We start from the raw sequence: 17,341 nt of genomic DNA, 5'->3' as shown, positions 1-17,341 counted from the left end.
GGCCGTCGACCTACATGTTGGAGTCTTCGGTCCAACCTGTAGGTCGATCCCAGATTCACGACGACGCTCAGCCCGCCATTATTCCTCGCCGGCACATATTGCCGCTGCCCTCCAGTCAAACGGTGGCGATTACCATTTCAAAGGTGGCGGTTCAGGGTTTCAGGGTTAGGAGACCAATATGAAAGTCTGTAGATAAATTTTCTTCCCCTTCGCCTCGATGGAATCTGACTGTTTGTAAGAGAAGCCGCTGCCGGGGTCCCATGGGGGGGACGGGACCAGGCATTCTCCGGGAAACTTTCTCCAAAGTCGAACCGATAAAAAAAAAATAATAACAGAAGACGGGACTCCTCTGATGACCACGTTTAGAAATTCACTTTGAGGCCGTCCTTCAGAGAATCGGGTGCCGCCGACAACCAACACCCAGGAGGGGAAGTTCCTTTATTTTTGCCTTTTTGTTTGGAAGCTCGTGGAGCACCTGAACATAGGCTCGTGGCACCAGGGGAGGCGCAGCACCGTGTCTCGAGTCTACATGTGGCCATTTTCTCTGCCTTTTCGTCTTCTAACGCCCAATCGCAACCTCCCCCTGAACTCACTTCCACCCAGTAGCGAGTCCCGATGCGAGCACGCAATGCTTCTCCAACAGCCGGTTTGCAGCGTTTCCGCCGTGTTCGTAAAACACCGATGCACAACTTTTGCGTGCTACATCGCGGTGCAGTACTGTCCTATAATTTATCCTTTATTAATCACCATGGGGAAATTCTTTCTCTGCAATGAACCCCTTATAGTTGAACCATGAGCAGTTGGCTGCTGTCCACCAGCGCCAGTGGAGGACTTCGGGGTTCAATTCCCTGCTCAACAATAAATTACAAATAAATTATAAATATTTAATCGAAGTATATTTCATTTGTGTTAATTCCTTTTTTTAACTTTTAGTTCTAAGTTGGAAGATTATTGTGATCTTGAAATGTTAAATAAAATTATATTTATTGTTTTTCGCCGCTCAAAATAACGTCACACTCACGGAAGCCGGTATACCCGCCAGCCGGTAAAGTCCCGATTTGCAGATGCTGTGCGCAGAAGTTTAGGAGCAGAAGTCCCATGAACCAGGTAAAATAAATATTTATGAGGATATTTTGCAAATATTTATTTTTTTATTGTTTACTGACACAGTGATTTTTTTCCCGATTTATTTTTAAAATTCAGGTCAAGGCTCCGCTAAACGGCCTGAAAGCCCAAAGCTCAAAATGAGTTCATTACATAAATAAAATTTAATTTTCTCTGTAATACTTTGTGAATTTCAGAAGCAACACACTACACACTTGTTTATACAAAGTGTAAAGGTAATAAAAAGCAATACATACAGTGCTACCTTTGGTCCAAATGGCTCTTTAGGTGTTGCGGGTTGCCGACCCCTGGTATAGGAGGAGTCGGGATTCAAACCAGGAATATTCGGTTCCGAACACGATTGCTCCCCCCACCCCCAAAAAGCCCTCTTGTGTCAGAAGTGGGATTCGAACCCACGCCTCCAGTGGAGACTGCGACCTAAACGCAGCGCCTTGGACCGCTCGGCCATCCTGACACATCTGTACATCCCAAATTGACCGTCGTCATCGCCGCATGCAGCCGACAGCCTTTCACCGATATCTATTTTTCTCTCTGTTTTCGCTGCGTTTTTTTTGTCCCTTGTTGTGAATTTTGCAGCGAGCATCTGGACACTGATGTCTGAAGGGGGAGGGGTTCGTACCAAAACACTGCAGATTAAATATTGACAAAAAAAGAAATTAAAAAAAGACACCATCCAAAAGCTAAAGCAACACCAACCAGAGGTGTTTGGGGAGTGGTAAAGAAAAGAAAAGAAAAATAAAACAACCATCAACCCGACTCCAAAGCAGCCTCCCCCACCAACCCTCAATGGAGCAGATTAAATCACCAGCTCCCCAGATTTTATCATTTCTCGTAGTAAATCAGTGTCAAACAAAACAAAAACATGACGCTGGAAAACTAGGACCAGATTGAATCTCTCGCTCTGTCAGTGATACGAGTCTTGCTCTCTCGAGTTGGGGTGGAGGGTGAATTCAGAGAAAAAAAAAGTTTGGAATCAAAGACACGGGTCCCTCAAGGGCTCGATCTTAATCTGAGATTCATCTTAATCCTGGCTAATCCCAGCGACATGGCAATTACCAACAACCAGATTAGCTGGCACGGAATTTTTCCAGACAGACTGACCTCTCTCCCTGCTGGAGGTCATTTCCTACAAGAGCTGTTGAGGTGATACAACTCTCGGGGCCACTAGGAGGCGACGCCTCTCGGCGAGGAGGGATGACTTAACCTTAGTCACAGATTTTGACGACTTGGCTCAATGATTTTTTTTTTTTTACTCCAATCTTATTATAATAAACATGATAACGCACCCCCTGCCACCCACCACACACACACACATTGCTGCTGTTATCGGAAGGTAATGAATCCAAACCCTAACATTGATCCTAACTCTTCAACCGAAGTTGGGACAAGTTTGGCAGCGGTGTCTCTGGCAAGCATACCCAAGAGAATGAGGGAGTAAGTCCAGTTTCCAACACTGTATCTCATATGGTTCTTCAGATAGACGAGTTTGAGAACTGCTACCTTGTGATGGCATTTACAAGATCCCTGCCTAACCTTAACCGAAATGACCATCATAGTATACATAATCTAGTTAATAGAGCACAAATTTGGTACTTGTATCAATGGAGACCCCACATCTAGCCGAGCTCCAGCCTTTTCCCTTCACCCTGATGCCAAACCTAACTCTCCAACAAAAAGTTGGAGACTCATGCGTGGTGCCGTTGGAAAGTCCATCTCAAACAATGTGGGGGTAAATCCAATTTCCACCATTTCATCTCATATGGTTCTTCAGATTGCCAGTTTTGAGTATCGCTACCTTGTGATGGCGCTTACAAGCCCCTTGCCAAACTTTAACCCTAATAACCATTATTTTCTTTTTTTTGTTAAATCCCTCAAAACTACTATGCATAATAAACCTGGTACCGGTTCTATTAGAAAGCCCACATTTACCAGCGCTCTAACTGTAACCCAGCTCAACCCTTACCTTTATGCTCAACCTAACGCTCCAACTAAAGGTCAGACAAGCTTGGGAAAACCCCAGACAAGGTGGGAATAGGCTGAACGTGAGGTTGAAAGTATTACAAATGTGATAAATAAATATGTGATGGAACCTCCAACTGAAACGACAGGTGTAATGGTGACTACCTGCAAGATTCCCCAGTCGGAGCCGTTAGCCAGCATGACCAGACCTTCCTCCTGGAAAGTCTTGAAGCTCAACGACAGCCTGAGCTCCAGGGCGTCCTCGTCCATGCCGTGTAGGAACTCCAGGTAGGAACCATCGCTGAACCTCAGTGCCGATTCTGAAAGACAAACATGGAACTTAAAGAAGGCACAGAGGACAGAGGACTGGAGACCATCAGGTGCCAGCAGTCAGAAGTCACAATTCTGTAGTCATGAATCACAAGTCAGACGTCCAGAATCACTAATCATGAGTCATGAGTCCGGATTTAGGACTCCCAAGTCACAAGTCACAAGTCACGAATAAAGAGTCACAATTTATGAGTCACGTATCACAAGTCAGGAGTCAAGTATCACAAACCATGAGTCCTGATTTAGGATTCAGGAGTCACAAGTCCTGATAGGTTAGGAGGTATTGGTCACATATCACAAGTCAGGGCTTACAAGTCACAAGCCACTAGTCATGAATCACAATACAGATGTCATGTGTCATGAGTGCAGTCAGAAGTTCACAAGTCATGAAACATGAATCGGGAACTGAATCATGAATCATGAGTCATGAGTCATGAGTCATGAATCACGAATCATGAGTAATAAGTAATGAGTCATGAGTCATGAATCATGAATCACGAGTCACGAATCATGAATCATGAATCATGAATCATGAATCATGAATCATGAATCATGAATCATGAATCATGAGTCTTGAGTCTCGAGTCACAAGTCACGGGTCAGAGGCCACGGGTCATGAGTCAGGAGTCGCAAGTCATAAGTCATGAATCATGAGCCATATATTATGAGTCAGATTTTGTGAGTAACAAGGTGCAAGTCACAGGTCAGGGACCATAATTCATGAGTCACTAGTCAGGAGTCATGGGTCAGATGTCACGAGACACAAGTCAGGAGTCACAAGTCATGAAGCGGCAGATAGTGAAACCGACAAAACCCATGAATATGGTATTCTCATCATGAGGAAGGGAAGTAATGAATCTCAGGAGGTCCGACCTGATCATCCAACAAATGACTGGAGTCCGAGTGGAGTCGAGTCACTTGTCCCGAAGATCCTGGAACTTTCCGACATCCTGGAACCCACAGGTTCTTTGGTCTCATTTTCAGAAGGAGCCTCATTTGAGGAAAAGAAATAAATAATACCTCTAACCGACGTATATCAAAGCGCCCGCCGTCTCCTGGCAACAAGCACGTCGGGCGCGTTCTTACGGATCAAACGCGGCGTGAATTGAGATCCGACAGATTCGAGTCAGACGAGGGTTTTTTTTTTTCTCTTCGTTTGATCTTTTTAAGCACCGAAAAGAAAGAAGAAAAACAAGAAATGCCCCAAAGCTAGAAGGGGAGAGTAATTGGGTCTGGACGGGAGGGAGCGTCCGGCACGGTGGCAAAGAAGGAAGGACGGCGAGGGATGGCGAGGGATGGCGAGGGATGGCGAGGTGTGGCGAACTGGCTTATGAATGGGCTGCTCTGCCCCGGAACAGAAATGTGACAAAAAAGGAGAGTTTCAGCTCGGAAACCAGATCACCTTTTTTTTTTTTTTTTCCTCTCCCTGCTGTTTGTATGAGGAAACTAACGATGCCTTCGGGGGTCGTGGGATAACAAGCCGCTCCCTTTGAGAGATTTCCGCAGGTGGGATTTGGGGTTCGGGATACCTTCAGCCCTTTTCTGCCGGCGTTTCTCCGCAGGACGTTTGTTCCTTTCGTGGGGAGGAAGAGGAGGAGAGACTGTCTAAGAAGAGACAATCCCTGTAAGACGTTTGTGTGCACTCGGCTTTTATTATTTGATTTATTCAAATTCAAATTTGTCATTTTGCCTGATTTTATAAGACTGACTATAGCCACTGTAGAAAGATTAGAATGAGCAGGGATATAAGATTAAAAAAAAAAAAAAAAAGCAAGGAATAAAATGATGATAAAATAATTATGTAAAATAAATCAATTAATAATGTAAAATGAATTAAAAGTAGTTTCAATGTAATAAAATAAAATGAAATATAAAATTAAGTCAGATAGAACTAAACTTAATTGAAATTTAATAAAGTGGAAATATGTATATAAAACAAATAAAATAATATTAATAATTAATAATATTAATTAATAATATTAATAATACAAAACAAAATTACTGCAAACCAATAAACAAAATCAACAAAGTAAAATGAAAAATGAAATAAAATGACATAAAACTATTAAATAAATGATAAAATAAAAAGATAATTAAAAAAGTTGTATGAAATAGAATTGATTCAATTAAATGAAATGAAAGAAATCAATAAAATATAATTGAATAAAAAAGTTAAGTATGGAACAGACGATTAAAAACTAAATCGAAATAAAACCGTGTCCTTGTGTTTTTGCGTTGGCTCTTCATCCGAAAGTCTCGCCTCCTTCCGGCTCCTCAGATGTAAATAAGGACCAAAAACAGTCAAAACACGACCGGGATTAAGATGAGGGGCCGGCTGATTAGGAATAATCCCCACCGGAATCTCAAAGCAAGATGTTCCCCGACGTTCTATCGGGCCGGAATCAAAAACAACCAGGAAGGTTCTTACAGACGACTTGCGGCAGCCGCTCATGTCCCATCAGCCTCAAGCTCAAAGGGAGCTACCGGACCAACAGCCAATCAGAGTGGAGGAACAGGGGCCTCACGATCCAATCGGATCTAGCCCCCAATGTCCACAGAGAACCTTTTTCTTACTGTTCCTGCTTTGTTGCACCAAATTTAGGTTCCACCAAAAAAAGGTTCCACGGTTCCAGACAGTTACAGTTCCACCATATTTTGCCTCAACCAAGTTCTGGTTCCACAGTGTGACAGGTGACAGTTCCCTCAAATTACGGTTCCACTATATTATGGTTCCACCAAAATAACAGTCCCCTAACAGTTCTGTTCCACCATATTGCAGTTCTAACAAAGGACAGTCCCAAGTTTCCGGTTTCTCCATATTACCGTTCCATCAAAGTTCACCGTATTACAGTTTGCGTGTTAAGGTTCCATAGTATTACGGTTCCACCATTTTAAAGTTTGACCAATTTATGGTTCCACCGCATTATGATTCCCCCTTCTAATGTTTTGGCCAAATGACTGCACCAAATTATGCTTCCTCTATATTACAGTTCTCCAAAATTACGGTTCCCTCGTAGTACTGTTCCACCGTATGACCGTTCTACCAAAGGATGATTCCACTTTTACCATTTCGCCGTTTTATGGTTCCGTCAAATGTCAGCATATTACGGCACCACGGTATTATAGTTCCAGCATACTATGGGTCCACAAAACTACAGTTCCATCGTATAACATTTCCACCAATTTACGGCTCCACAGCATTATCATTCCACCTTATAATGGTTTGGTTAATTAGTTTGTGTCAAATTATGGTTCCGCTGTCTTGCGGCTCCTCAAAATTACAATTCCCTCTTATTACTGTTCCACCATATAACTTTATAACTACCCAAGGATTGTTCCACTTTCATTATTATTGTATTATGGTTCCATTACTGCATCAGGGTGGTTCCAGCATATTGTGGTTCTGCTGTATAAAAGTTTCTTGGTATTTTGGTTCCACCAAAAAAAAAATTATTGTGTTACTGTTCTACCAAATTTCGGTTCCACCATATTATAGTTCTGTGGTGGACAAATGCAGCGACGATTCTTCTAGGGTCATTTCATGACCCGGCCACAAGAGGCTCCACTGAGTCACATGAAGTATGACTCCTCCCCCCCCCCCCGAAGGAAAGAACCCATGAACTGGGGAGCGGACCGTACCATTGCAGGGGCAGACGCTGTCCCAGGCATGTGGCGGCGTGATGTAAGCCCCCCTGGCGGTGGTGAAGTGGTTCAGTCCGTCCCCCACAAGCCGGACGGCGTTCCTGCAGCCGCGGGGTGGGCAGCCGCTGCCAAGGCAACCGTTGTGCTTCAACCCGATGACGTTCAAGCCCAGGGAGTCCTCCAGGTCCGAGAACACGTCTGCAGAACCAGAACCAGATTTATTCAAATGTTTTGTTACAATAAGAACATCGGGAAAAGTCAGATGTTTCAACAACATGACTTTGTGGATATTTCGAAAATAAAATGAGATATTCATTGATGATTATTCTACAAAAAAAGTCAGAAATTATAATGGAGGAAAACCAATTTAGGATGCACTTAAAAAAGAAATTTAATTAGAGCAGAAAAGTTAAAACTTTCATGTACAGTTTTTTTCAATTCCCAAAAAATAAGCAAAAACTAACATTTAAAAAAGTCAATGAATGTATTTAAACAAAATTAAAAAAATGTTCTTTGAATAAATAAAACTTCAAAATGAGAAAATATTGTGAAATATTTTAAGATTGGAAATAAATACAAAAAATATAGAAAACAATATTTTCAAAGAATTCTAGGTGAGGGTTTGAAATTTTCTTTCTGAAAATGTTAATTACAATCTACCCTAGATTAGAAAAAAAAATCTCTATAAATAATTTGGTGAAAAAACATCCTCATATCCACGAGTAAAATAAAGATTAAAGTTATACATACATTTATTAAAAAAAAAAAAAAAAATGCAAAAATGTCCAAAAAATGGGAAATTTTGTATTTTCAAAATATAACTTTAAAAATATAAGCTGAAGTTAATTTCATTTTTATTTTATTTTTTTAAATAAAACCGCCAATCCAAAGCGGTACATGGGGCTCACCTGCCAGTCTGGCGGTTGGTAGAGTCCGGACTGTTCCACTCCGGGGCCTCCACACCAGCAGCGCCTCCAGGCCCCGGGAGGCTGGCAGCAGCTGCAGGCTGGCGAGGAGCAGCTCCTGCCTGGGGACCCCCAGCTGGTGTCCCAGGCCGCGCTGCAGCGCCCTCCAGTGGTCACCGAGAAACTCCTCCGCCGCCACGCCGGCCACCTGCAGCGTCAGCCCCGAGTCCAGCGCCGCCTGCGCCGCCGCCCAAACCTGGATCTTCACAGGGGCCCAGATGCTGAATCTCCCGTCCGTCACGCTGACGTTGAGCCCGTAGGTCCCCTCCTCCAGGTTCTCGTCCGCCCAGATCTTCCCGTCGGCTTCGTCCACGGAGAAACGGCGCCCGGTCGGGTTCTCCGCCAGCAGGGCGTAGGTCAGGACGTCCTGCGGGTCCTGGTCGGAGGCGTGGAGCCGGCCGACCAGCCCGCTGGCGAAGGGCCCGCCGGCGGTGGTGATGAAGACGTCCAGGGGAACGACAGAGGGCGGGTACCTGCTCTGCTCCGTCACCTCGATGGAGACCACGCAGATGGAGGAGAGGGGGGGCAGGCCGCCGTCCGTCACCTGAGGCGGGACAACCACATTCAGGGCGTTCCAGAAGATCCAGGCTGAGCGGGAAATCGGTGTTTAGAGAATCCTCAACCGAGCCAACATGGCCGCCGGGACCAAAATGGCCGCATGATGTAAAAGGTCAGAGGTCAGAGGTCAGGGGAGAAGGCCCAGGCCTGTGCCAGAACACCGAGGGACAACAGGGACTCAAATCATCACCCGACCGCGAGAACATCTGATTGGCTCCAGCTGCAGAAGAACATCTCAGAGGGTTCCACATATGGAACCTTGAATCTGATTGGTTCTAGCAACGTGAAGAGCAACCCCAACAGAATCTTGAAGCTGATTGGCTCCGGGCGCATGATGAGTTCCAACAGCAGAAGACCATCTTTGAACACATGACTCATGGACCCTTGAAGCTGATTGGCTAGACATCTCTAAGCGCATGACTTGTACAACCTTGAAGCTGATTGGCTCCAGCAGCGGAGGAACATGTCTGAGCATACAACTTGTGCAACCATGAAGCTGATTGGCTCCAGCAATCTGGAGAACATCTCTGTAGGCAACAGGAGGTCCGTACCTAACGAAGTTCTCACCACACACACACACACACACACACACACCTGGATCTTGAGCTGATGACGAGGCTTGACCTTCCTCCTCAGTGGAGCGGAGAGCGACAGCAGGCCGCCCTGGTCCAACTGGAAGCGGTGATCCTCGTTGCCGCTGACGATGTGGAAGGAGAAGGGCGGACCGTTGGCCGGCGTGTCCCTGTCGGTCACCAGCAGCTGGAGGATGCCGCTGCCAACAGGCTCCGCCTCCTGGGGAAAGGAGGCGGGGTTAGAGGAATGAGGACACACACACACACACACACACACACACACACACACACACACACTCTGAGATCAATGTCTGCCTATTTTTCATTGGAAAATGTATTAATATGATTTTATGAATGGATTTTTGATTATTCTTCATGATCTTATTTGAAGTCCTTTTTACTTGAATTTTTTTTTTTTTTTTTTCCTTTTTTAAGCCCAAGTTTGAACTGCATTTACTACATCTAAATTAAATTAATTCAGCTTAAAGCTTAATGTGATTCAACCTTTTTGAACATATTTCAATAGATTTGGACTTAATTTCAATTGATAATATTTCGACTCCATTTAATTCAATTCGGTTCATTGCAATTCATTTGAACTTGATTTAATGAAATTCTAATCATTTGTAAAACTATTCAGTTTAAGATTAACTGTATCAGAAAGGGATTGGCTGACACTAATTTCTAAAGTGATTACATTCATGAAATTAATTTAATGTGATTATAAATGTATCAAATTTATGAAAATTAATTGAAATGTGTTCAGTGAAACCTTTTAAATAAAAGACTAAAACATCCTCTATGAAGTCAGGGCCTGGAGCAGTCCATTAGAAGAACATCACCGATCAGACATCTGGATCAGATGCAGTAATGATCATTTTTAACACTTTTTAAAAATGATTACGTTCCGCTGCACCTCCCACCTGCAGTGCCAGGTTGTGACTGACTCGAGAGAAGACCGGGGGGTTGTCGTTGATGTCGGCGACGGTGACGGTGACCAGGACGGCGGAGGAGAGCGGCGGGTGACCTTCGTCGGCAGCTTGAACTGTCAGGGAGTAATGCTGGGTCTGGAAATAATTAGCAGATGTGTTATAACATGTCAGTAACAGTGTAATAAACAGGATTAGTGTTATTACAACGTTGTTGCCGCATGAGGGAAAAAACACTCAATATTTAGTAATTGCTGCAATAAAGCATCTAGAAAGCCTTAATGAGCATCATTCAATGCTATGATTAAAAAAAAGGCTAATTAGCGGTTAATAACAATGCAGGTAATTACCAGATAATGACAAGTGTATTCATCTTAACTAGGAACCAACCAATTCATAGCACATTTTAATTGTGATAATGTCTTATTACGACTGTATTAGCCGTGAAATGTAAGTAATTATCGGCACATTAAGTGGATAATAATGACTAATCCATAATCAGTCGTCATTTTTTTAAAAGATAAAAATACATTTTCATAAATTGCGTCTGTTGCCATTGTCCCTCTGTGCTTTCTTTCGAAAGGGCCGGCTTTTCCGACCTGCTCGCGGTCGATGGCGGCGCAGACGGAGATCTCGCCGCTGCGCGGGTGGATGGCGAACTGGCGTTGCGGGTCCCCGCTCACGATGGAGTAGCGCAGAAGACCGTTGACGGGGCCGTCCTCATCCGTGGCCGTCACCTGGTCGGGAGGCCGAGGGGGGGGGCAGAAGGTCAGGGGTCAAAGGTCAGACCGACAAAGTCAAACAACAGCTTTGACATGAAGGTGGAGGCGGCTGTTTGTGGGGTCAAAGGTCATCCCTCCAATGAAACCAGACTCTCTGGCAGACTCTCAGGTTAACAAAACATCGTAGGGATGGATGGACAGATGGTTATAGGGATGGTGGGATGAAGGGATGGAGGGAGAGAGTGATGAAGTGATGGATGGATGGAGGGATGGAAGGAAAAGGGGGACAGGAGTCGGGGGAACAGAGGGATGGAGAGAAGGAGGGAGAGAAAAATGTCAAAAATGAAACCATGTGATTAGAAACTTGTCAAGAATCCACTCAGCCGTGTTATTACTGCCACCTTCACCTGACACACGTGTGTGTGTGTGTGCAGGAATGTGTGCAAAAATATGTGCGTGTGTGCATGCGTGCTTGTGTGTGTATGTGCAAGTGAAAGTGTGTACACGCTTGTTAGTGAACGTGTTTGTTTGCCTGCATGTGAACGTGTGGGCATGAATGTGTTTGCAAGAGTGAGTGTGTGGGCACAAATGTGTTTGTGTGTGTGAGTGTATGTGTGTGCATGCATGTATGCATGTGCGTGTGTGTGTGTGTGTGTGTGTCACCTTGAGCACCAGGCTTCCAGGCGTGGTGTCCTCGGAGATATGGGCGCTGTAGTCTCCGCGCTCAAACACCGGCGGGTTGTCGTTGACGTCGGTGACGTTGACGACGACCATGGTGATGTCACTTAGCAACGACTTGCCCCGCCTCCCCTCCACAGACAGGAAGTGTTGCCGGGCAACCTCAAAGTCCAGGGGGGCGGCCAGAGTCAGCTGACCTGCGGGGAAAGGGGGGGCAAGCTGAAGATAGAGACCAAAAACAAAATTCTCCAAGCCTACAAGTTCAGCTCTTGTCGTTAAAATACTTTCTCACAAGTTTACTCTCTATATTGATTGATTGATTGATCAGTTTGTTTGTTTCCCCTCTGCTTCCTGTTCCCGCCGGTCGGAGCCCAGAAGCTCCTCCCCTCTTATCGAGGTGCCGCAGGAGCGCTTTCTATTTCCTGACGGGAAATTTAACAGAAATTTAAAAAAAAATCAATAAAAAAAAAAAAAACAATCTCTTCTTTTTTTTCTTCTGTTTTTTTTTTTTCTTTTCCCAAAAAACACCAATCTCTTCTTTTTATTCTTTTTTTTTTTCCTGAATAAACTCTCGACCCCGACATGTCCCGGCCCCTCGCCACCTCTCCTTTTGATTCGATTTGATTTATTTTTCTCTATATTTGTTTTCTCTTCGTCTCTTCACAAACATCTAAAAAGCCGCCGGACGCCAACAGCCGTCACTCTGACGCTCCTGCGCCTGCAGATAATTATGTAAATGAGGCTAGATTTATTGTGGCGGCGACTCGCTGCGCCGACTGGCTGTTGAATATGAAGCAAGGCATTCAGATGTGTGTGTGTATGTGTGTGTGTGGGTGTGTGTGTGCGTGTTGTTGGAAGCCAGACCAGCTGGTTCTTCTCTGGATGATAGGAATTTTAAGACAGAAACTATGAGTTTTTTTTTTAATCATATCATATGCACACACACCAACACATACACACACGCACACACATTTGCAAACACACATACACACACACACACACACACACACACACACACTCCACGGAAGTCGCTTGGCGGTCAGATTCCCTTAAATAACACAGGGAAGTTTCTCTCCAGCTGTCAAAAGCAATTACTTCCCGTCCACTCATCACAAAGAGGAGCTACTTCCTGTCCACTTGAGGAACTACTTCCTGTCCTCTTGATATGGGAAACTTCGTCCTGGGCTCGGCTCATGAGCTGCTGGTTCCTGTCCACTTGTTTTTAACTGAAATACTTTCTTTCCACTTGACATGAGGAACTACTTCCTGTCCCCTTCTCATGAAGAACTATTTTCTCCGTATTTGTTATGTAGAACTACTTCCTGGACATTTGACATGAGGAGCTACATCTACCTCCTATCTTCTGGCCATTAGGAACTACTTGCTGTCCACTCATAACAAACATCTACCTCCGGGCTAATTCTGAATTACTTTCTGTCAAATCCTAATGAGGAAGTACTCCCTGTCCACTGGACAGATGGAACTGCTTCCTGTCCACTGGACATACGGCACTAATTCCTGTCCACTTGACATAAGGAATTTCTTTCAGTCCACGCTTCATGACTAAGTATTCTCCCCTGTTTTGTTATGAGACCTACTCCCTGGCCCTTGGACATGAAGAACTACAACCAATACTACCTGTCCACTGGACACAAAGATCTCCCCCCAGTCTACGGGACATAAGGAGCTACTGCATGTGCACTTGACATGAGGCACTACTTGTCCACGATTTTCTCCTATTCTGTCATGAAGAACTACTTCCTCACCATTGGACATGAAGTACTAATACTCCTCATCAACTGTACATGAGGAACTACTTCCTGTCCACTCATCTGAAAGATCCACCTCCAGGCAACTAGACACACTATCCCTATCCCTTGTCCACTTGTCATGAGGAACCATTTCTCCATTTTTGGAGAAGACCTACTTCCTATCAACTGCACATGAAGAACTACTAGTATTTCCTATCCACTTGACATGGGGAACTACTTCCTGTCAACAATTTTCTCCTATTTTGTTATGAAGAACTACTTCCTTGCCATTGGACATGAAGTACTAATATTTCCTATCAACTGCACGTGAGGAGCTACTTCCAGTCCACTCATCTGAAAGATCCATCTCCAGGCCACTGGACATACCATCCCTGTCCCTTGTCCACTTAACGTGAGGAACTTTTTCTCCATTTTTGGAGAAGACCTACTTCCTATCAACTGTACATGAAGAACTACTAGTATTTCCTATCCACTTGACATGTGGAACTACGTCCTGTCTACTTGTCACAAAGATGTACCTCTAATCCATTAAACATAAAGAATTACCTGTCCAATTGACATGATAAACTATTTTCTTCATTTTTGTTATGATGCACTACTTCCTATCAACTGAACATGAGGAGCTACTTCCTGTCCGGTCGTCACAAGGATCTAATTCCAATCGCTAAGATTCCAATCTTAATGAAGGAACTTCTTTCTGTCCACTTGTCATACCGAACTACTTCCTGTCCACTTGTTAAGAAGATCTACTTCTTTTCAACTTGTCATTCACAAAGACTCCCTGTCCACTCTTCACAAGAAACTACATCCTCTTTGCTTGTAACGAGGAACCATTTTCTCTCTTTCTGTTACGGCGAACCGCTTCTTGTCCCCCTCTCATGGATACCCACTTCCTGTCTTGCTGTCCCTCCACACAAATGTCCATTCTCACCTTTTGTTGGGTCCAAGCGGAACCGTCTGTCCTCGTTGCCGGATGCGATGCGGTAGACAATGTCGTCCGGCACCGTGCCCTCCCTCGTGAGCGCCAAAATGCTCACGACCTCTGACCCCACCGGCGCCGACTCGGGAAGCTGGGTATAGTACTCCGCGCTAAGGAAGACGGGCTGGTAGTCGTCGAGGGAGACCACGCTCACCGCCACGGTGGCGTTGGAGGACAAATGGTGCGGCAGGCCGCGGTCAGTGGCCTTCACCCTCAGCTGGAAAGTGGTGGGGCTTTCAGGGGTCAAAGGTCGCTCAAGTCGCAGGATTCCCGAGAACTCCTCCAGGGAGAAGTACCCGCTGTGGTCGTCCAGGAGGGCGTACCGCACCTCTGAGTTAATACCTGGGGGGGAGGTCAAAGGTCAGGGGTCAATCATCGAACTAAAATCTGGTAAAAAAGAAACAAACAAAAAACCTAAAATAGCAAGACCTGCAATTTAACAATTGTTAAACAATAATTCCTTGTTAAAAAAGGATTTTTTATTTAAATTATACAATAATACCTAAAATAGATCAATAATTTAGAAATAAACAAATTGTGTTTGGAAAGAAAATTGCACAAAAAGTTCACAAAATGTGTAAAATAATTATGGGGAATTGAAAAAAATGCATCTATATGCGGAAAAATGAAATACTTCCAGGTAAAAATGAACGCATTTTAAAAGGTAATCAAGGAACATGACTCTGGAAAAAAATGGAAAAAAACATAGGCAAAATGTGACAAAAAATATATTCAGCAGAAAATCAATAAATACATTTAAAAAAGTAAATGAACCCACAAGAAGTGACGTGACATCCCACCGTTGGACCCTCCAACAAATACCTTCCCTTTGATTGGACGAGCTTCTCTCATATAATCAATGAAACATAATTATTTTGAATTAACGCAAAATTATTCAAATATCACTTTTACAAGGCTCTCTCGTCAAATCAAATCAGCCAAATTCCCCCTTTGAAGTATTCTTGATGTTTTCCACGGTGACAGGTATTCATATTTCTTTTAAAGCCAATAGAAGTCACAGACTTCAGATACAGGGAGTTCAAGCTCCCATCAGCGTTAGTATTTGCACATACACACACACACACACACACACGCACACAGACACTGCTTGCGAGGTCATAAGCATGACGATGACACGGGCAAGCTGCTGCACATCTGAGGGAGTGGCTGCTTCTTTGTGTGTCTATGTGAGTGTGTGTGTGTGTGTGTGTGTGTGTGTGGGTTTGTGTATTTGTATGTGTTATTGTTAGCAAAAACCTGTTTGAATTTGAATGTGTTTAAACAACGTGTGTTTCTTTGTGTGTGTGTGTGTGAGTGTGTGTGTGTGTGTGTGTGTGTGTGTGTGTGTGTGTGTGTGTGTGTGTTAGCGCTAATGTGTATGAATTTGAATATGTTTACACAATATGAGGCAATATGAGTGTGTGTGCACATCATTTTGTAATTATGCATGAAGGTGTGTGTTAATGGCCATATGTGTTTATGTGCATATGTGTGCAAAGATGATTTACATTTGTGTGACCGTGACTGTGTGTGTGTGTGTGTGTGTGTGTGTGTGTGTGTGTGTGTGTGTGTGCGCATGCTTCAGCACTGACCAGTCTGAATCTGTCCATGTTTAAACTTGTACAATATGCGTGTGTGTGTGTTGGCGCTGAACTGTCTGTATTTGAATGTGTCCACAAGTCTATACGTTTGCGTGTGTGTGTGTGTGGGCGAGCGTGTAAGCACATCTGTTGTAACTGTGCAGTGAGGAGTGACTGAGTGTGTGTAATTGTGCACCTGCATGTGTGTGTAAAGATAAATTACAATGACTGAGTATATCTGTCCAGGTGTGTTTGTGTACCAACAAGAACCTGCTTCAATTTGTCAGTGTAAGTTTATACAATACAAATGTGTGTGTGTGTTTGTGAGTAAAAGAGAGACAGTATCTGTGTTTGCATGGCTTCAACACACACACACAAACACACACACACAAACACACACACACAAACACACACACACACACACACACACACACACACACACACACACATACACACACACACACACACACACACACAGAGACATAGAACCAAGGCAGAACCAAGGATTACACAGTCTTAAAGGACTGTCTCATAAAATTAGAATATTGTGATACAGTTCTTTATCTTCTGTAATGCAATTAAAAAACTAAAATTACTTTTTCATGATATTCTAATATTTTGAGATAGGATTTTTGAGTTTCCTTAAGATGTAAGCCATAATCAGCCATATTAAAATGATGAAAGGCTTGCAATATTTCAGTTGATTTGTAATGAATCCAGAATGCATGACATTTGTGTTTTTTCAATTGCATTACAGAAGATAAGGAACTTTATAACAATATTCTAATTTTCTGAGACAGTCCTGTATGTTGTGAGGAGCTCAGACCACTTTATCATCGTCATCACTGGTATCGTCACATTATTTGCTGAATTGATTAATTCATTTCAAATAGATTCGTCCATCAAATCAATCCCACCTGCATCCGGGTCCCTGGCGTAGATCACGGCGACGGGAGTGTGTGCCGTGGTGTTGTCGAAGATGGTGACCTGGTAACTGGCGGCGGAGAAGCGCGGCGGGTTGTCGTTCACGTCGCGGACGGTCAGCCGGATGTCGGTGTGGCAGGAGCGGCCGCCGCCGTCCGTGGCCTTCACCGCCAGGTTGTACTCCGCCGCCGCCTCCCGGTCCAAGGCGGCCAGAGTGAAGAGCTCGCCTGCAGGGGGTTTGGAGGGAAAGAAAAAGCAGAACAGAGCTTTATGAGCGGGAAGCTGAAAAAAAAAAAAAATCACGAAATGCACAAATAAATAAATCAATATCCAAATGAATCAACAAATCAACAGATACTGAATCAATAAATCAATAAACAGTCAAATTAAAAAATTGCCTAAATGACTAAATAACATGAAAATACATAAACATTAGGAACAAACCAAAAATAATGACATGCACAGATTAATAAACAATATATCAAAATAAAATAAAAAAAAACATATGAAATAAATAATTAGATATAGAAATAAATGTGCAAATCAAAAACTGAACAACCCGAGACATAGTCTTGAAACAATATATGAGAAAGAAATACACAGAAA

General features: G+C 43.7%; 1 protein-coding gene and 1 non-coding gene across 2 annotated transcripts in view; both read right to left on the bottom strand.

The window, feature by feature from the left end:
* The window catches only part of fat2 (FAT atypical cadherin 2), a 73,414-nt gene that overhangs the window by 21,161 nt on the left and 34,912 nt on the right, over positions 1 to 17,341 (bottom strand). Inside the window, exons 14-22 of the mRNA XM_086178832.1 lie at positions 16,729 to 16,962; positions 14,184 to 14,573; positions 11,466 to 11,677; positions 10,680 to 10,817; positions 10,075 to 10,218; positions 9,174 to 9,371; positions 7,965 to 8,565; positions 7,054 to 7,254; positions 3,250 to 3,404 (exon numbers count right to left, since the gene is read on the bottom strand). Coding sequence (XP_086034958.1) covers positions 3,250 to 3,404; positions 7,054 to 7,254; positions 7,965 to 8,565; positions 9,174 to 9,371; positions 10,075 to 10,218; positions 10,680 to 10,817; positions 11,466 to 11,677; positions 14,184 to 14,573; positions 16,729 to 16,962 — 2,273 coding nt within the window. The remainder of the gene's footprint in view (positions 1 to 3,249; positions 3,405 to 7,053; positions 7,255 to 7,964; positions 8,566 to 9,173; positions 9,372 to 10,074; positions 10,219 to 10,679; positions 10,818 to 11,465; positions 11,678 to 14,183; positions 14,574 to 16,728; positions 16,963 to 17,341) is intronic.
* On the bottom strand, positions 1,497 to 1,579 carry trnal-uag (transfer RNA leucine (anticodon UAG)). Its single transcript has one exon. It is a non-coding gene; the product is annotated as a tRNA-Leu (tRNA).

Source organism: Fistularia commersonii, chromosome 31 (assembly GCF_037954325.1).
Source record: "Fistularia commersonii isolate RoL2024-O1a breed Wild chromosome 31, RoL_Fcom_v1.0, whole genome shotgun sequence".
Classification (NCBI taxonomy): domain Eukaryota; kingdom Metazoa; phylum Chordata; class Actinopteri; order Syngnathiformes; family Fistulariidae; genus Fistularia; species Fistularia commersonii.
The sequence above is the reverse complement of the archived record's forward strand: the minus strand, read 5'-3'. Positions and strand labels throughout refer to the sequence as shown.